We start from the raw sequence: 21,501 nt of genomic DNA, 5'->3' as shown, positions 1-21,501 counted from the left end.
TATGACAATCAACAATGGTTTCATAGTCATAATTAGACTTTTAATTCCAGATTTTTATTGAATTCAAATTCCACCATCTGCTGTGGTAGGATTCAAACCCAGGTCCCCAGAGCAATATGCTGGGTCTCTGGAATACTAATCCAGTGACAATAACACTGCACAACTACCTCCTATTGAAATGATTAACTTAAAAATGTCTGACTAGGATATTGATTTGAGAGTTTGTTCAGATTACAAGTTGATCTGAAATGGTGTCTTTCATGTTAGCACATGTAGGATGTATCTGAGCTCCCCACATAAACCACATAATTGGAACGGACCTAGGGGTAGTGAGGCCTCATTGTGCAAACCACTGGAATGAAGTTAAGAACTTTTTTTTCAAGATCCTCCTTGGCACGGTGAAACATACTGTACTAAAAATACACACGAGTTTCCATTCTGTATGATCATCATAGCCATATCAATTAGGTGGATATTCTTTCTTTGACCAATGATTTTACAAATGTATTTACAAACGTCAAAATTTTTCATAATTTTGCCAGGTATAATAGGAGCTGTTCAAGCTCAATGGCAACTATCAGGTACAGCACAGACAATGTCTCCAGAGTCAGGTAATCAAGCTAATGTGCTGAATGAACAGTTCAATTTTGTGGTGTATCATGCCTTAAGGACTTATCTTCATGGCACATTTCCAATACAATTAATTAAGGTCAATTCTAGGACAGGGAAGAAAGGTTACAGACTTTTCAATACTTGTTATAATGTTCAGCAGGGTACTTAAATCTTTCCCGCTATTATCCTGAATTTCAAGGGCCCCTTGATAAATAAAAAGTTCCAATAATTATTTGCAATCACCAATCACGTGAGAAAACAATGGTAAGGTACATGGAATAGTCATCACAAATTAAAAAGGCTCAAATTTAGCGGTATGGCTGACCTTGAGCATTAAGATTATTTTGGAAATTAAGTCCTAAGTTTGTGGCCTGACTTTTGTCAGCTGTAACCCAATAATTTTAAGAGGTTAAAAAAAAATCTATATTGGCTTTGGTCTGTGCTTTTGCAAGAGAGATTGGATGGAAACTGAGGCTGTGTCTAAGATATTTGAGAAGGCAGGTTAAAATTCCAGTCAACTTAATGACTTGAATTCAAGTAGTGCCACTGGCATTCCACTGGTATTGATTTGTGCACACCAAAATGTAGTTTTAACAAAGAGAAAAACTGAACGTACACTGCTGAAACTTTTTCATTTGGTGCCTCTTATTACTTTTTTTTTGTTTTGAACTGAATATAGCATTGTCTAGACCTGTCAACATGTAAATTTAATTCTGTCTCTTTGCCAGGTTGATTTGATTCGATTTTGTTTGAAAACACAGAGCTTGGAAAGTATCAGGAAATGCAAGGTTTAAAAGTTGATATTCAAGTAGAGAGTTTGTTTCTGTTTTGTTGTGATTATGTTCAAAACTTCTATGTTGTGGGACAAAACTTTCAATTGTATGCAGGAAATCTTGTTTACTTAAAGACTTCAACAGACTCTCAATCAGTTTTAATATAATCAGTAGTCTTCAGGGATTTCTAATTACAATACTGTTGTTATTCTTTTGCAGTATATTTAGCAGCATGTGGAGAAACACTGAATATTGACTTCTCATTACCTTTCAATGACTTTGTCCCTGAAACATGCAACACAAAATTTTGTTTGAAGGTATGTTCCACTTTATTTGGATTGCTACTCAGCAATAATCGTTTAATATTATTGTAAATGTGATGTAACATTTAACATTACAAAACAGCCTCACACCATGAAAAATTGGCAAATGTTGTTTGAATAGCAAGCACAGAGCCTTCTAACATTGAAAGATTTAAGTTGCTCATGTTTTCCATGTGTAAATTGAAAGGGTAAGTACAGAATCCATTGATGTTCTTGTTATGTAAATTATGTGATGCCCCAAAAAAATTTTTTGCTTGGCTTTTTAAAATTATTTTTCCAGATTTTGTGACCTAACTATCAAGCAGGTGGTAATTATCAACCAGTACTTGAGTAACCAATAACCTTTGGAAAGCTGCACAACCACTTCTAAATATAAATATTTGCAGAATGCTCCTCGACTATGTTCTCATAATAAACTTGAAGATGTGCATGTAACCTATTTTGAACCCTTTCAATGTATTTTTTGGTAGATAACAAATCCCCTGGTAAAATGGACATGTGAGGAAAAAGCTTACCATAATTTATAATTTATAATCTATAATCTAATACTGTTGGTTGATGAATAGGAATTTGAATATTAGTATTTGGCAAGCATTAAATTAAAAAAAAAAATTCTTGGTATTCTCATGGCCTATATGGTCCATTGGACTACCTTTAAATTTTGATTGGCAAAGGTTATGGGGAAAGTTGACTTTTTTGATTAAAAGATCTAACTGCCTCTGTGGTGTGAATTTTCCCACCCTTCAATTTAGAAGAGAGTCTGGAAGGGGAAGGATTATTTTACTTCACTATGTTTTAAGGAAAAAATATTGTTTTGAGCATTGAATTTTAGTCATGCTACTTTATTCTTAATGCTACCAGTCCATATGTTAAAATTTACCTTCATCGTTAAGTATAATTTGATTTTCCAAAATTCCTAGGTTCTAGAATGGCCCCAGCAGATTGGAAGTTAGCATATGTAACTCCGCTATTAAGAAAGGAGGGAGAGAGAAAATAGGAAACTGCAGGCCACTTAGCCTGACGTTAGTTGTCAGGTAAATGCTGTAATCTATTATTAAGGAAGTCTTAATGCACTTGGTAAAATCATGGTGTGATCAGAGTCAACATGGATTTCTGAAAGGGAAATTGCATTTGACAAATCTGTTATCTTTTTGAGGATAGATAAAGAGGAACCAGTAGATGTTGTATACTTGAATTAAAAAAAATACATTGGGTAAGAGGCCTCACAAAAGATAAATAGGCAAGCTAAGGGCTCATGGAGTTGGGAGTTATTAATGAATGGGAATCAGAGTGGGGATAAACAGGACATTTTTAAGTTGGCATGCGGTAAGTAGTTGAGTACTGCAAGGGTCCAGTGCTAGGGCCCCACCTGTTTCCAATCTTAATGAATTAGACAAAAACACCAAGAGTAATGTATGTAAATTTGTGGATGATACAAACTTTAGGCGTAAGTTGTGAGGAGGACGCAAAGTGCCTGCAAAGAGATATAGATAGGTTAAATGAGTGGGCGACAAGGTGTCAGATAGAGTATAATGTGGGAATTGTTAGGTTGTTCACTTTGGCAGTAAGAATAGAAAAGCAATTTTTTTTTTAATGTGAAACTTAAATATCGATTTTCAGCGAGTCTTGTGTATACTCGTACAAGGGACATAGAAAGTTAGCATGCAAGTATAGCAAGCAATTGGAAGGAAATAGCATGCTTGCCTTTATTGCAAGGTATTTGGAGTGCAAGAATAAGGAAGTCTCGCTACAATTGTATAAGGTTTGGCGAGAACATACCTGAAGTATTGTGTGCAGTTTTTGTTTCCATATCTAAGGAAAGTTATACTCGCCTTCGAGGTGGTACAATGAAAGTTAGGAATTTTAGTTCCTGGAATGAGAGGGTTGTTGTATGATGAGAGACTGAGAAAATTGGGCCTATACTCTCGAGTTTAGAAGAATGAAAGGTGATTACATTAAAACACAGAAGATTCTAAAGGGGCTTGACAAGGTAGACACAACAAGGTTGTTTCTTCTGGCTGGGAAATCTAGAACACGGGGGCACAGCCTCCAGATAAGTGGTCGATCATTTAGAACCGAGATGAGGAGAAATTTCTTAACTCACAGGGTTGTGAGTCTTTGGAATTATCTATCCCATAGTGCTGTGGATATTCCATCATTGAGTATGTTCAAGACTGAGATGGATATATTGATTTCTCAGGGAGCTGAGGGAAATGGGAAGCAGGCAGGATAGTGAAGTTGAGGCAAAAGATTGTATCGTATTGAATGGTGGAGCAGGCTCAAGGAGCCAAATGGTTTACTCCTGCTCCTATTTCTCATCTTGTGTGGCACTGCAGCCATGCTTACTGACCTAGTGGTTCAAAACTGGGCATCCGTGAGGCACTGTGGGCCATCAGCAGCAGAATGGAAAAAAAGTGTGAGAGTGACATCACAGGAAAGTCGTGTGTTGATTGGTTCTTGAGCAGCTGCTATTAGGAACTGTGTTTCAACCCCAGTAATTTTGAAAAGCGTAAATTTCTAAACTAGCACAGGGAAAGTAAGAATTTATAGGCACAGGAGAGGGGGCTGATTTGTGAGTAAGGGCAAAGAACTTCTACTTTCTACTAATCTCCAGTTTATAGTTAATAGTACAAGAGTAAGGTTAGAGTAAGTAAAAGTAACTAAAGTTAAAGTAAATAAAGTGATTTAAAAGCTTAAGGCATGGCAGGACAGCTCAGCCAAGTGGAATGTCCATCCTGTGGCATGTGGCGAGCCATGGACACTTCTCGTGACCCAGACGAGCCCATGTGCAGGAAGTGTCACCGGCTGTACAAGATTGAGCTCCGTATTTCAGAACTTGAGCAGTGGTTGGAGTCACTGAGGTGCATCAGTGAGGCAGAGAACTAGGTGAAAAGCACGTTCAGAGAGATGGTCGCACAGCAAATTAGGGGCAAGCAGGCACATAGAGAATGGGTGACCTCCAGGCCGTCTAAGAGAAACAGGCAGGTAGTGCACGAGTCCCCAGAGGTCTCACTCACTAACTGGTTTTCCATTCTGGATATCGGTGAGAGCAATGGATCCTTGGAGGAGTGCAGCAAGAGCTAAGTCTGTGGCACCACTGCTGGCCCAGCTGTACAGGAGGGGAGGAAGAAGAGCGGAAACACAGTACTGATAGGGGATTCTTCAATTAGGGGAACGGACAAGGTGGTTTGTTGCCTCCCTGGTGCTAGGGTCAAGGATTTCACAGAACGACTGCAGGACATTCTTGTTGGGGAGGGCGAGCAGCCAGAGGTCGTCGTCCACGTTGATACTAATGCAATAGGTAGGGAGGGGGATGTGGTCCTGCAATCGGAATTTGGGGATCTAGGTAGAAAATTAGCAAGCAGGACCTCCAAAGTAGTAATCTCTGGATTACTCCCAGTGCCACATGCAAGTGAGTACAGAAATAGGAAGACAAGACAGATGAATACGTGGCTGGAAAGGCGGTGCAGGAGGGAGGGCTTTAGATTCCTGGGACACTGGGACAGCCTCTGGGGGAGATGGCACCTGTACAAGCTGGACGGGTTGCTTCTGAACAGAGACAGGACTGAGTTTCTTGTGAGGTGTTTTGCTAGTGCTGTTGGGGAGAGTTTAAACCAACTCAGCAAGGCTGTGGGAACCAGGAGAGAATGTTAGAAAGCAATATCAGGGTGCAAAAAATGCTGGGTGAGGCAGATAGCATTAAAATAGAGAATAGTAAGTGAATAGATGGAGTCGGAGTAAGGGAGCAAGTAACGAATTCTAAATCAGGATTACACCGCGTGCATGTAAATGCATGGAGCGTAGTTAATCAAATTGGGAAACTACGGGCACAGATTGCCTTGTGGGATTATGATGCTGTAGTGGTAATGGAAACCTGGTTTAAGGCAGGGCAGATCTGGGTGTTAAATATTCCTGGTTACAAGGTGTTCAGAAAAGATAGGAAAGGCAAAAAAGGAGGGGTGGTGTTTTTGGTTAAGGAAAGCATTGCAGTACTGGAGAAAGAGAATGTGTCAGAGGATCCAAGGACAGAATCGATTTGGCTAGAGCTAAGGAATAAGAAGGGTGCATTTACATTGCTTGGTGTAATATATAGACCACAAGCTAGTGGGAAGGAAATAGAGGAACTCTGCAAGGAAATTACAGAGGTGTAAACATCATAGAGTAGTTATAATGGGGGACTTTTATTACCTGTATATAGACTGGGATAATGATACTGTGAGGGACCATCAATAGTAAAAGGGTGGTAAAAGGAGGAGTGGGGGCGATCATGGATCAAAAAGGGGCTTTACACATAAAGGCAAGAGGCATGGCTGAAGTGTTAAATGAATACTTTGCATCTGTCTTTACCTATGAGGCAGATGCTGCCCAGGCCATGGTGACAGAGGAGGAAACTCAGTCACTAGAAGTGTTTAAAATTGATAAGGAGGTGGTATTGGATGCCTGTTGGTACTTAAAGTTGATAAGGCACTGGGACCGGATGAGAGGCATCCAAGAATATTGAAGGAAGTGAGAGTGGAAATTGCAGAGGCACTTACAATAATCTTTCAATGTTCCCTGGATTCGGAGGTGATGTCTGAGGACTGGAGAATTGCAAACATTACACCCTTGTTCAAAAAAGGTTGTAAAGATCTGCCCTGCTATTACAGACCAATCAGTTTAACTTCGGTGGTAGGGAAACTTCTAGAAACAATTATTCGGGATAGAATTAATAATCACATGGGAAAATGTGGATTGATTCGGAAGAGTCAGCATGGATTTGTTAAAGGAAAATTGTGTTGAACTAACTTGCTGGAGTTTTTCGAAGAGGTAACAGAGATGATTGGTGAGGGCAAGGCCCTTGGTGTGGTATATATGGACTTCTAAAAGGTGTTCGATACAGTGCAACACAACAGACTTGTGAGGAACGTTATAGGTCATGGAATAAAAGGGACAGTAACAACGTGCTGCGAGGAGGACAGTGTAGAACTTCAAAAGGACATTGACACATTGGAGTGGGCAGACAGGTGGCAGATGAAGTTCAATGCGGAGGAGTGTGAGGTGGTACACTTTGGTACAAAGTAAATGGAGAGGCAGTATAAAATAAAGGAAACTATTCTAAAGGGTGTGCAGGAGTAGAGAGACCTGGGTGTATATGTACAGAAGTCATTAAAGGTGGCAGGACAGGTATAGAGAGCTGTTTCTAAAGCATACAATATTCTAGGCTTCATTAAAAGGGGCATAGAGTACAAGAGCAGGGAGGTTATCATGAACTTATATAAGTCACTAGTTAGACCTCGATTGGAGCATTGTGTACAGTTCTGGGTGCCACACTATAGGAAGGATATGAATGCATTGGAGAGAGTGCAGAAGAGCTTTGCAAGAATGGTTCCAGGGATGAGACACTTCAGTTATGAGGAAAGATTGGAGAAGTTGGGACTGTTTTCCTTGGAGGGGGGAAGGCTAAGAGGAGACTTGATAAAAGTTTTCAAAATCATGAGGGGTCAGGACAGTGTAGGTAGGGGGAAACTGTTCCTGCTGGTAAATGGATTGAGAACCAGAGTGCACAGCTTTAAATTGTTTTGTAAAAGAACCAAATGCAAGGTGAGAAAAAACTTTTAACTGTTAAAATGCTCAGAGAGCCAGTGCAGACACAATGGACTGAATGGCATCCTTCTATACCATAACAATTCTGTGGTTCTGTTATTCTGTGAATTGTATTCAACTGTAATCTGTAATCTTGAGGCCCTGCATATCCATTATCATCAAGTCAAGGGAAGCAACCCTGGTTCAGTAAAGAATGGAGGTGGGCATGACAAGAACGACACCAGGCACACCTAAAATGAGGTGCAAACCTGATGAAGCTACAACATAGGACTACTTGCATGCCAAACAGCGGAAGCAGCATGTGACAGACAGAGCTAAGTGATTCCACAACCAACAAATCAGATCTGAGCTCTGCAGTCCTGATACATCCAGTTGTGAACGGTGATGGACAATTAAACAGTTAACAGGAGGAGAAGGTTCCACAAATCCCCATCCACAATGATGGGGCAGTCGAACATATCTGTGCAAAAGACAAGGCTAAAGCATTTGCAACAATCTTCAGTCAGAAGTGCTGAGTTGATGATCAATCTTGGCCTCTTCCTGAGGTCCCCAACATCAAAGGTGCCAAACTTCAATTCACTCCACGTCAATCAAGTAACAGCTGAAGGCATTGAACACTGAAAAGACTTTGAGCCTTGACAACATTCCAGCAATAGCACTGAAGACTAATGCTCCAGAACTAGATGTGCCTTTTAGGAAATAGAGAGAGTTTAAGTAAGTTATGTTTGTATTTGTGGGTGTTAGGAATGAGTTTTAGCTTTAAAATTTAAGTTTGATTTGTATTTCTGTATCTGTGTGTTAAGAAAGGTCAAATAGAGTTTTAGTTTCACTTTAAAAAGGCGCTTGTATTTCTAATGAATTTTACGACACCAAAGGAGAAGTTAAAACAAACACAACTGGAAAACTGGCTGCTGCCTAGGAACAGGAGGCCAGATAGGCAGGCCCCTCCCACAGACACACACACACACACACACACACACACAAGTGAAACAGCAGTTTGTTTTGGAAGCTGTTGGAGTTCAGTTGGTTTGAAGACAGCTGTGAAGCAGAAGCAGTCTAAAAGGGGACAGATAGCAAGCCTGAAGAAAAACTGCAAAAATCCAGGAGACTGGCAGAGGGGAAAGTCCAAAGAAGACCTTCTAGTCAAAGGAAGGAAAGGAACCTGGTCCTATTAATGAAGTTAAGAGTGAGGGGCAGAGAGAAAGGCTCCAAGCTTCAGATATAAAGAGACAAAAGCTGCAGAAGGGAGATTTAAAGCGCGACCAGCTTGCAAGAGGCAAGAAAGTCCAAAGAGACAACTGAAGGCCTGTAACTCTTTGCTATGGGCATGTGAAGCAGTGGTGTACTGTTAGTGGCAGAGTCAGAGAGACAGTTTGTGTAGAAGACAGCTTGAATGCAAGCGGTGAACCAGGGAAGAACAACATCAGAAGGAGAGTTTGACACCCTGGAGGTGAACCCTTGCGGAAGGCTTCTGAGAAAAAGCGTCGGTTTGGGAGAAGGATACAAAGTGAGGTCTTGGAGAGTGGAGATTGGAAACCCTCGTGTGAAGGATGGAATTCAGTGAGACTGATTGGTTCGTGGTGTGACAAACATCTTGCGGGGGAAGGGGGAGTTGAGGAGAGATTCATGGCATCTGTTTGAGGTGGCATCTGTCACATGGTATCAGAGTGTGGTGTGTCTGACCACAGAGTGCCATAGGTTTACATGGACTGTGTACTTACTGTGGAGATTAGAATATAAGAGAGTTTTTGTAACTTGTGTTATCCTTACAAACCTATATACATGTTTAAAGGTATAGTTGTTGGTGAAGGAGCACTGTAATATAGTTAATCTTTTTTGTTGAATAAATGTTTTATTCTTTTGTTAAAAGTTTATCAACTGACTTCTGTGCCTCTGTTCAGTAGCTACTCTCCACGTATCTAAACAAACAAAATAAAAATTAGGATCTATCAAGCTGGGTTCCCCTCTAGGATCAGGCTTGTCCAGGGGTAACCTTAACTGGGATCATAACAGTGCCCTTGGCCAAGCTGTTCCAATACAGCTACAATGCTGGCATCTACCTGACAATGTGGAAAATTGCCCAGGTATGTCCTGTCTAGAAAAAGCAGGACAAATCCAATTTGGCTAATCTGACAATGTGGAAAATTGCCCAGGTATGTCCTGTCCAGAAAAAGCAGGACAAATCCAATTTGGCTAATTGCTGCCCCATCAGCCTTCTTGATCATCAGCAAAGTTATGGAATGTGTCATTGACAATGCTATCAAACAACACTCTCACGCAGCAGCAACCTGCTCATTATACTCAGCTTGGGTTCTGCCAGGACCACTTGGTTCCTGACCTCATTACAGCTTTGGTCTAAACATGAGCAAAAGAGCTGAACTCCAGAGGTGAGGTAAAAGTGCCTGTCCTTGACATCAAGGCAACATTTGACTGAGTGTGGCGTAAAGGAGCCCTAGTAAATTTGAAGGCAGTGGGAATTGGGAGGAAAGCTCTCCACTGGTTGGAGTCATATGAAGGAAGATGGTTGTGGTTGTTGGACGAAAATCATCTCAGTCGCTGGGCTTCACTGCAGGAGTTCTTCAGGGTAGCGTACGAGGCCCAAATATCTTCAGCTGCTTCTTCTTTGAGCTTCCAACCATCACAAGTGGGGGATGTTTGCTGATGATTGCCCAGTGCTCAATACCATTCTCAATTCCTCAGATAAAGAAGCAGTCAGTGCCCATGTGCAGCAAGACTTGGATGAGTTTCAGGCTTGGGCAGATAAGTGGCAAGTAACATTCGTGCTACACAAGTGCCAGGCAATGACCATCTCTAACAAGAGAGAATCCAACCATTCCCCTATGACATTCAATGGCATTACCATCGCTGAATCCCGCACTATCAACATCCGGTGGGGGGGGGGGGGGGGGTCACCATTGACCAGAAATTGAACTGGACCAGCCATTAATACTGTGGCTACAAGAGCAGGCCAGAGACTGGGAATTCTGGGTTGAGTAACTCCCCTCCTGACTCTCCTTAGCCTGTCCACCATTGATCACCCCTGTTACTGCTGAGATACGTTGGATCCCATTCGATCAATGCCTCGATTTAAAAATACTCATCCCTGTTTTCAAGTGCCTAGATGGCCCATCCCCTCCCTTTCACTGTAACCTCCTTTAGTCGCACAGCCCTTGTGTTCTCCACCAGTTCTGGCCCCTTGAACATTCGTGACTTCCTCATTGGCTGTGCCTTCAGCTGCTGAAATCCTAAATTTGGCACTCCCTAAACATCTCCACCACCCTACTTCTCATGGCCCTTAAAACATACATCTTCAACCAAGCTTTTGATCATCTGCCCTAATATCTCCTTATGTGGCTCGGTGTTAAATTTTGTCTGATAATGCTCCTGTGAAATGCCTTGAGATATTTCACCGTTAAAATGCCAAATTAATGCAAGTTGTTATTGTTTGTATGGAGTGGTATAAGTTCACTCTCTTGCCATCTCTGCTTCCTTTACTGAATACTTGAAGCAGTGTAGTGAGGTCACATTTTCTGACCATGTACATGGGTCCAGAAATATTAGACTATGATTAAAAATGAAATTAAGGTAATCATGGTCTTGAATTGAGCCTAATGTACTTCACCATATACTGTGGCTCCCAATGGAAACCCCTATGGGGAAAATTCATTAACTTGCCTCTTTTGTTGTGGATCAATGCATCCCACTGTTTTGGGGTTCTGTTAAAATGCCTGCCTGTTCAGCCTGGGATGAGAGACAATGGACAATGTCCAACCTGAAAGAATCTAGGCTCTCTGTGTACCCCAACCTGGCAAGTTTTGTCGGTATGAACCTTTTTTACCACAAGGCAAAAAGAAATCATTACTACAACAACAACGACTCATTTGTATAGCACCTTTAATGTAATGAAACATCCCAAGGCATTTCGCAGGAGCATTATGAAACAAAATATGACGTTGAGTCACATAAGGAGATATTAGGTATGATGACCAAAAACTTGGTCAAAGAGCTAGGTCTTAAGCAGTGTTTTAAAGGATGAAAGTGAGGTAGAGAGGTTAGGGAGGGAATTCCAAAGCATAGGGCCTAGGCAACTGAAAGCATGATGATCAATGGTAGAGTGATTAAAATTGGGCTGCTCAAGAGGCCAGAGTTAGATGAGGGTAGATATCTCGGAATGTTATGGGAGGGGCAGGGCCATTCAGGGTCTTGGAAACTGGATGAGAATTTCAAAATTAAGACTTTGCTAGACCTATCACCAGTGTAGGTCAATAAGTACGGGGTAATAGGTGCACGGGACTTGGCGCTAATTAGGATGTGGGCAGCAGATTTTAGGATGACTTAAAGTTTAGGGAGGGTAAAATGTGGGACACCAGCCTGGAATATGTTAGTATTGTCAAGTCTAGAAGTAACAGAGGCATGAACAAGGCTTTCAGCAGAGATGAATTGAGGTGGGCTAAAGACGGGTGATATTATGGAAGTAGAAATAGGCAGTCTTAGTGATGGCATGAATACATGGTCAAAAGCTCATTTCGGGGTTGAATGTGACATCAAGTCTGGTTTAATCTCAGACATTTGCCAGGCTTAGGGATGGAGTCAGTTGCTCGGGAATGGAATTTTGTGTGGGACCAAAGACGATGGCTTCAATCTTCCAATATTTAATTGGAGAAATTTCTGCTCATCCAAAACTGGATGCCAGATAATTAGTCTCATAAGTTAGCGACAGTGGAGAAGTCAAGAGAGGTAGGTGGTGGTGAGTAAGAGGTGAGTCCTGTCTGTGTACATGTGGAAACTAACACTGCTTTTGGATGATGTCGTCAAAGGGCAACATATAGATAACAAAACGAAGGCCAAGGCTAGATCCTTGGGAGACACTAGAGATAACTCTGTGTGAGCAGGAAGAGAAGCTATTGTAAGTGATACTTTTAGATGCTTAAATAGATGAGAATGTGATCAGGTGAGAGCAGTCCCACCCAGCTGTGTAAAAGTAGAGAGGCAATTGAGGAGGGGTTGTGTGTAAGGCTGCAGATAGGTCAAGAAAGATAAGGCGGAACCTTTGTCACAGTCACATAGGATGTAATTTGTGACTTTGATAAGAGCATATTAGAACTTTTTCTTTCCTGATTGGAATGCAGTATCACGAAGTTCTGCTTCGAGTTGCACTAAAGTAAAATTGGTAGTGCAGTATAATGGCATCCTAGAGTGGTGTTACTGTTTGTTTGGTCGACTCAACTGGTAGCACTGTGTGATTGGAGTAAAAATTTTGTATGTTCCACCCTCACTTCAGGATTTGACTATACAACCTGGTCTGTCGCTTCAGTAAAGTACTGAGGAGTGGTGCTTTGCCATAGATACTGCTCTTTGGATGAGATAATAAACTAAAGGCTTGTCTGTCTTTCTGACAGTTTGGAGGATGTTAAGGACCCTGTAGCAATATTTACAGAACAAAAATTTCTCCTGGTGCTGTAAACTGCATTTCTCTCTTCAGCAATACCATCAAAACTGGCTAAACGAGTTATTTAAGTCACTATTATTTGTAAGAACCTTCCATTCATTTGTATTTGTTTCTGTAACAATGGTTCCTGTATTGAAAATACATTTGTTCTGTAAAACTCTGTGATGTTAGATGTGACGTATAAATTCAATTTTTAAAAATGAAAGTAATTTTGTATATAAAATAGGTTGCTTCACATATATATTCCTTCTTAGTTGCCAACATACATTTTGTGTAATTATTTTACATTCACAGGCAGAAAATATGGATTTACGTTTATTTCTCCCAGACTGCCACCCTAGTAGGTATGCTAATGTTACATTAGTAAATGATTCCCAGCCCAACAAAGTGACTCCTCAAGCTGCTTCTTCAAATGAGACTCAAGCTACTCATAAAATAGGAAAACTAAAATGGCGCAATGTTACTCAGCCAGAGTGAGTATCCATTTTAAATCTTTTATTGTTTAATGTACGTACTATGCTTAATTTAAATAATACTTTGAAGAGGTCTGTTACTTCTCTTTTTATTTGAAAATTGCTGAGAATTGCAGTCTTCATTCATTTTTAATACTTTACTGTTTATTTCTGCTGTTTCCTTCATTTCTGGTGATCTCAGAAACTAAATAAAACATTGATTTGCTATTAAATTTTAAAGTTATCAAATGTAGATCTGTTATTAAATTTACAATATTATTATTAGCCTGTAGGATATTAGTGTCCTGTACTTTTGGTTTTGGGATTCTGCACCAGTATTATTTCATAGACAATGCTTTCTTCTCACTGTTGTGAGAAACCCTTTGTCAGAAGTTTAAAGAATTAGTGGAAAATTATATTCTGAAGTAGGTGTAAAACTGTGGAGATATTCAAGATTGTAAAATTTTCAAAACAGAAATGGGAGAAATGGCAGAGAAAGGAGGGTATCACTAAACAAGGATACTGTTACAGCATAAGAAAGAACATTTTTAATTGGTGCTGTTACTCAGGTGAAGAGCTGCCTGTATTCAGTTCTGCAACAATAAGGGATCTGTTCTCATATTAGAGCATGTGATAGATTGCCAATAGTGAGCAAGACCTTGAGGATGATGTTTGCAGATTTGAGCGAGGTTTGTGGAGGAATGATTATAATAATTGAAAATTGTAACTATTCTGAAATAAAAGTAAGGTAAGAAAAACGTTTGTGATCAAAGCAACCTGGTTTTGGTTATAAAAAGAATAACTACAGTAAGTGGCGTGAAGCTGAGAGAACATTTTGGAATTAGTGGTCTTTATGTAATGAAATCCATTGAAAATAAGGGAAAGCAGCTTCAGCTAAAAAACCTTCAACTGAAAATAAGCTAATTTTAGTTAATGAAAGGGGATGTGGCCTAGATTAGTAGCATTTCATACCTAACCACCAGTGGAAGATATTTAACTATGTAATAGTTGAGCTCTACGCTAGGTCCAATCCAATTAGGAGCAAAGACTTTGGCTTGATTTTAAGTCCTTGGTAGAAACTAAGCAGGGGAGGTGGGAAATTACAATGAGGGCAGTTATTTATACCCTCTGACCCCTTTGTCGCCTTGCTCTATTCCAAGCTGTTTGTATTAAAACAATGCGAAAGACTTTTACAAGCACATAAGAAATGAAGGTAATCAAAAAGAAGTGGGCTAGGAACGAAAGAGCTGTGGATAAAGGGGAGCCTGTGGACATACTGTACTCGGATTTCCAGAAGGCATTTAATAAGGTGCCACATCAAAGGTTATTGTGGAAAATAAAAACTCATGATGTGGGGGGTAACATATTAGCATGGATAGAAGCGAAAACAAAAAATGCTGGAAAAACTCAGCAGGTCTGACAGCATCTGCGGAGAGAGCAAGAGACAGAGATAACATTTTGAGTCTGTATGACTTCTTCAGATCTAGAGGGAGATAGAAATATATACATGGGTGAAGTATATACTGATTAAGGGGGGTGGAAAGGCGAAGCTGGATAGAAGGCCAGTTATAGGCGGAGGCAAAGGAGAGATGGCAAAAGATGTCATAAACAAAAGGTCAAAGAGTTGTTAATGGTGGTGGTACTGGCTAAATGAGGTGCTAATGGTGACATTGAGAAAGCAGAATGTGATGATGGCAGGGCCAGGGTAAGCACTCTGGAAAGTGACAGATGGCCCTAGTTGGGGTGGGGTGGGGGGAGGGGACGGTGGTGGGAAGAAAGATCGAAAATAGGCTAAAAGCTGGGGGATACAAAAATGAATGAAAATGGAAATAAGTTTAAAAAATAATACTGAAAATAAGTGGGAATTATTTTTTTAAATTAAAAAAACTAAAAATGAATATGGAAAAAATGGGGATGATAAAGGTGGGTGAGGATGGAGGAGAGAGGTCATGGTCTGAAGTTGTTGAACTCAATGTTAAGTACGGAAGACTGTAAAGTGCCTAATTGGAAGATTAGGTGCTGTTCCTCCAATTTGCGCTGAACTTCACTGGAACATTTCAGCAGGCCAAGGACGGACATGTAGGCATGAGAGTAGGATGGTGTGTTGAAATGGCAAGCGACAGGAAGGTCTGGGTCATGCTTGCAGATAGACTGAAGTTGTTCTGCAAAGCGGTCACCCAGTCTGCGTTTGGTCTCTCCAATGTAGAGGAGACTGCATTGGGAGCAGTGAATGCAGTAGACTAAATTGAGGGAAGTGCAAGTGAAAGGAGTGTTTGGGCCCTTGGACGGTGAGGAGGGGGGGAAGTGAAGGGGCAGGTGTTTGCACCTTCTGCGATTGCATGGGAAGGTGTTATGGGAGGGAGTTGAGGTGTTGGGGGTGACGGAGGAGTAAACTAGGGTGTCCTGGAGGGAACAGCCCCTATGGAATGCCGACAGGGTGGGTGAGGGGAAGATGTGCTTGGTGGTGGCATCATGCTGGAGTTGGCGGAAATGGCAGAGGATGATCCTTTGAATGCGGAGGCTGGTGGGGTTAAAAGTGAGGACAAGGGGGACCCTATTATGGTTTCTGGGAGAGAGAAGAAGGTGTGAGGGCAGAGTTGTAGGAGATGGGTCAGCCATGGTTGAGGGTCTATCCTGCTCTCATGCCCACATGTCCGTCCTTGGCCTGCTGCAATGTTCCAGTGAAGCTCAACACAAATTGGAGGAACAGCACCTCATCTTCTGATTAGGCACTTCACGGTCTTTCGCACTTAACATTGAGTTCAACAACTTCAGACCATGAACACTCTCTTCCATCCCCATCCTCCTTTTTCATCCCTCTTTTTTCCATATCCATTTTCATTTAAAAAATTTTTTATTCATTTTTTAAAAACATTTTCCCACTTATTTTCATTATTATTATTTAAAAAATTTATTTCCATTTTCATTCATTTTTGTATCCCCAGCTTTTAGCCTATTTTCGATCTTTCTTCCCACCACCATACCCTTCCCCAACCCCATCCTGACTAGGGTCATCTGTCACTTTCCAGACTGCTTACCCTGGCCTTGCCATCATCACATTCTGCTTTCTTAATGTCACCATTAGCACCTCATTTAGCCAGTACCACCACCATTAACAACTCTTTGACCTTTTGTTTATGACATCTTTTGCCATCTCTCCTTTGCCTCCGCCTATAACTGGCCTTCTATCCAGCTTCACTGGTTCCACCCCGCTTAATGAGTATATATTTCACCACATCGCTACCTCCCTTTAGATCTGAAGAAGAGTAATACAGACTCAAAACGTTATCCCTGTCTCTCTCTCCACAGATGCTGTCAGACCTGCTGAGTTTTTCCAGCATTTTTTGTTTTTGTTTCAGATTTCCAGCATATGCAGTATTATATTAGCATAGATAGAAGATTGGCTGGCTGGCTGGCTGGCAGAAAACAGAGAGTATGCATAAATGGGTCTTTGACTGATTGGCAGGACGTGACAAGTGGAGTCACAGGGGGTGGGGGGCCTGTGCTGGGGCCTCAATTTTTTACAATTTACATCAATGACTTAGATGAGGGAAGTGAAGGCATGGTAGCTAAATTTGCAGATGACACAAAGATAGGTAGGAAAGTAGGTTATGAAGAGGACATGAGGTTGAAGATGGAAGTAGGTTGAGTGAATGGGCAAAGATCTGGCAGATGGATTATAATGTGGGAAAACTTGAAGTTGTTCACTTTGGCAGGAAGAATAAAAAAGCAGAGTATTACTTAAATGGAGAACAGCTGCAGAATTCTGAGGTGCAGAGGGATCTAGGTGGCCTAGTGCATGAGTCACAAAAAGTTAGAATGCAAGTACAGCACGTAATCAAGAAGGCTAATGGAATGCTATCTTTTATTACAAGAGGAATTGAACATAAAAGTAAGGATGTTATGTTTCAGTTATACAGGACATTGGTGAGACCACATCTCGAATACTGTGTGCAATTTTTGTCTCCTTATTTAAGGAAGGATGTAAATGTTTTGGAGGCAATTGAAGAAGTTTACTAGATTGATACCTGGAATGAAAAAGGGGTTGTCTTATGAGGATAGGTTGGACAGGCTGGGCTTGTTTCCACTGGAGTTTAGAACAGTGAGGGGTGACTGATTGAAGTGTATAAGATCCTGAATGATCTTGGCAAAGTGGACATGGAAAGGATGCTTCCTCTTATGGATGAGTCCAGGACCAGGGGGTACTATTTTAAAATTAGAGGTCGCCCTTATTGGACAGAGATGAGGAGAATTTTTTTCTCTTGGAGGTTTGTGGAACTCTCTGCCACAGAAGGTGGAGGAGGCGGGGTCACTGATTATTTTTAAGGCAGAGGTAGATAAATTCTTGTTGGGCAAGGGAATCAAAGGTTATCAGGGGTAGGGTTAGATGGGAATGTGGAATTCGAAACATAAACAGATCAGCCGTGATCTTACTGAATGGCGGATCAGGCTTGAGGGGCCCAGTGGCCTACCTCTTCCCCCAAATTCCTTTGTTCGTATTTCAAACTAACACAAAGAGCATCAATTGTCACATTCCCGGCCCATTAGCCAAGATGACTAAGGACATTGAGCAGTTTGTTATCTTGTTGTGGGTGTCTGACTAATGTTCACCCGCATTGTGCAGGGGTTAGTTTTATTTGTGTGGCCACAACATGAGAATATACTTATGGGGGTAAGGGTCTGGTCAATTTGATTGACAGGATTGCTGGTGAATCCCTACACAGGATGTTGTCAGAGACATTGCCCTCTACTGAATACAATTGAAATTAACAAAGAATTGGAAAGCCCGTGTTTGGGAGGCATTTATGTTTTGAATAAATGGTCTATGAGATGAGGCTCGAGGCCTGGAGCTGCAAACAAGAATTGCAAGCAGTCAGGACTTGTGGTTAAAAGTTAACAATAGAGAAAGTTATGCCAGAACAAAAGGGCCCAGGTGCATGGTGTATTTTCATTTTTTGAGGAGCAAAGTAAGATAGAATTAGTAAATAGAATTTTCTTTGACTATTACTTCCTATGTTCACTTTCTGCCTGTGAAATAAAGCAGTTTAATGATCCTGACCTGGCCTCGCCTCGAGTGGTGCTGTCCTCCTTTAAGAAGATGGGAGAAGCACATTTGAGGGCATGTACAAAAAGACACAATACCCAGTTCAAATCGCAAGGGGATCATTTTTTTGCAAACTAGGTTTGCTAGATTTTGGGCCATACAGGTAAGGTCTTGAAAGCAAAATATACAGACTACATACAGGAAAGGTAAACACTACTTTATTCCAGAGAATTTCTAAGGCAGACTTGAAATTTGTAATGTCAGATTAGAAACTAAACATCTCAATCCAGTACTTAGTTCATAATCTGGATTGATTCTCCAGTGAATTCTGAAGGAGTGCTGCATATTTACAGACACATAAGAACCTAAGAAATGGGTGCAGGAGTATGTCATTCACCCCATCGAGCCCCCTCAGGTGTTTACTCGATCCTGGCTGAACCTTTACATCAACTCTAGTTTCCTTTGATTCTCTTGGTGCTCGAAAATCTATCATTCAGTCTTGAATGTAATTGATGATTGAGCATCTATTGCCCTCTAAGTAACAAACATTCTCCTCCTCTCTGTTCTAAACAGCTGATCCCTAACTATGACCCTTAGTGCTAGACTATCTAGTCAGGGGGAACAGCCTTTCCACACCTACCCTATCAAGTCCTCTAAGAATTTTATAAATTTCAATTAAATCACTTCTCAGTCTTCTGAACTCCAGAGAATATAGGCCCATTCTACTCAACCTCTCGTCATAGGACAGTCCCCTCACCCCAGGAATCAAATCAGTGAATCTTCATTGCATATTTCTTCTAAAGAGACCAAAAACTTTATCCAGTAGTCAAGTTGTCATCTCACCAAAGCCCCATATAATTGTCGAAAGGCATTCTTACTCTTATACTCGCATCCTCTTGCCATAAAGACCAACATACCTTTTGCCTCCCCAATTGCACTTGCATGTTAACTTTCGTACACCAGAACACCCAAATCCTTCTGAATACTAACATTACATCATCCCTCAGCTTTTTAAAGAGATATTCTGATGTCCTGTCCTTCTTACTGAAGTGGGTACTTTCACACTTCTGAAATTATACTCAGCATTTGTCATCATCTTGCCCAGTGCATCCCTTTGCAGACTCTTTATGTCCTATTCACAGCTTTCTTCCCCACCTGGCTTTGTATTATTAGCAAACTTGGGTAAATTGCACTCGGGCCCTTCATCTAAGTCATTGGTATATATTGTGTATTGCTGAGGCTCAAGCACAGATCCTTGTGGCACTCCAGTAATTCGAACATGCCATCATGAATATGATTGGCTAACGGATAGAAAAAAATCATCGATGTTCATGTATTACCCCAATTCCTGAACCTTTATCTAGTGTAACAACCCATTGTATGGCATCTTATCAAAAGGAGGGGAGGCGGTGGTGTAGTGGCATTGTCACTGCACTGGTATTCCAGAGACCCAGGGTAATGCTCTGGGGACCCGGGTTCAAATCCCACCATAGCAGATGGTGAAATTTGAATTCAATAGAAAGTCTAATGATGAGTACGAAACCATTGCCGATTGTCGTAAAAACCTGTCTGGTTCACTAATGCCCTTCATGGAGGGAATTCTGCCATCCTTACCTGGGTCTGGCCTATGTGGTTGGCTCTTAAAATGCTCTCTGAATAAATGCTGCCCATATCCCTTGAACAAATATTAAAAAAAAATAGATTCTAGCATTTTCCATACTACTGATGTCATGCTAACTGGCCTATAGTTCCCTGTCTTCTCCCCTTTTCTTGAACATCAAGGTTACATCTTCTACTTTCTGATCCACAGGGATTGTTCTAGAATCTAGGGATTTATGGAAGATCAAACCAATGTACCCACTTTCTCAGCGGGCACTTTTATGTGTTTGTTTATTTAGGATTGATTGAGAGCTGCTGGTCTGTATCAAATATCCAATATATTGGATGAAAGGTTAAACTGAGGCCTGGATTGCTTACTGGGCGGAAGCTAAAAAAAAACTCATAATGTTCTTCAAAAGAGCAGGAGGTTCTCCCAGCAACCTGGTCAACATTCCTTCCTCAACAAGATGATTTTGTCATTCCCATTCCTTTCATTATTATTTAATAGAGTCTTGTGCACACTAATCTATATAACAATCAAGATTGTGCTTGGGAAGTAATTTTTTGAGCACATTGACGTTTCTCAAACAGATGATAAGATGGTATATAAATATAAGTCTATTTTTAACTTCCAGACACGCATACTACCTGTGAGCAATTCCCGGGTAGATGAACAAGTACTGGTATTTTTATTTTAATAAGCTAAATATTTTTGTAAATGTGAACTTCTTAAAATTAACTTGCACTTAATTTGATATTTGTTTGTAATTATAAATCTTTGCCTAAGATGTTGCTTCTTTTCTTATTTATAGGGTTGATTGGATTGAGTGCTGGTCTGTTCCAAATATCCTACTCTGCATTGACTATACCTGGCATCCCATCTACCCTCAGAAAGCTGATGAACAGTTGAAGCAAAGCAGTAAGAAACAATTCATTCATTCTTTTATTTATTCCTTTGCTCCTTCCAAAAGGTGCGAGGAATATTGGAACAGGAGTGGGCCATTCAGCCCCTTGAGTCTGTTTGGTCATTCAGCTCGATCATGGCTGATCTGTATCTGAACTCCATTATGTCCGCCTTAGTTCCATATTCCTTAATACCCTTGCCTAACAAAAATCTATCGACATCTGCTTTGAAATTTTCAATTGACATTCAAATGTTCTGCATTATTATATGGCTATTATATTATTTTGGCTATTCACATAAAAACATGATGAGTAAGTGTTTTTGACATGTCAGTCTGCCTAAATTATTTATAATTAAATTGTTGGTTGACCTTTTTCAAGTTGACTCCTGATTTCTCACTTGAAGTGTGCGCATGTATTATAGGTTTAGTAGTGAGTACTTTTATGGAAAATATCAATTTATGCAAGTTTCAGTCAACAGAGAGGTTTCAGCTATCATCAGAGGTACGAGCAGTGACAAATTCTCCTGCTCCTTTGCACGTGTGAAACGCCTGAACAGTCCTAGAAACATACCGAACTGAAAGGGAGGCCATATAGCCCCATATATCTGTGTAAGCTGTTTCACACCCTTGCTTTTTCCCCACAGTTCTACCTACAGTTTTCCTTTTCAAGTAAACTAGATGGAATTGCATTTGCATACAGCAAAGAAACAAGTCATTTTGTTTTATGCTCCACAAGTACCTCCTCCCTCCCTATTAACTTC

At 40.7% G+C, this 21,501-nt stretch overlaps 1 protein-coding gene across 10 annotated transcripts in view; it reads left to right on the top strand.

Moving 5' to 3' along the window:
* Nucleotides 1-21,501, top strand: part of kiaa1109 (KIAA1109 ortholog) — a 533,049-nt gene that overhangs the window by 174,569 nt on the left and 336,979 nt on the right. For all 10 annotated transcript variants that reach the window (XR_013576358.1, XM_078539938.1, XM_078539971.1 and 7 more), the window contains exons 16-18: nt 1,605-1,702; nt 13,035-13,213; nt 20,648-20,754. Coding sequence is in view for 9 of the 10 variants with exons in the window: in XM_078539938.1 (XP_078396064.1) it covers nt 1,605-1,702; nt 13,035-13,213; nt 20,648-20,754 (384 nt within the window). In the remaining variant the exon portion in view is untranslated. The remainder of the gene's footprint in view (nt 1-1,604; nt 1,703-13,034; nt 13,214-20,647; nt 20,755-21,501) is intronic.

The sequence above is a fragment of the Cetorhinus maximus genome, chromosome 1 (genome assembly GCF_964194155.1).
Source record: "Cetorhinus maximus chromosome 1, sCetMax3.hap1.1, whole genome shotgun sequence".
Classification (NCBI taxonomy): domain Eukaryota; kingdom Metazoa; phylum Chordata; class Chondrichthyes; order Lamniformes; family Cetorhinidae; genus Cetorhinus; species Cetorhinus maximus.
This window is presented reverse-complemented; position numbering and strand designations above follow the sequence as displayed.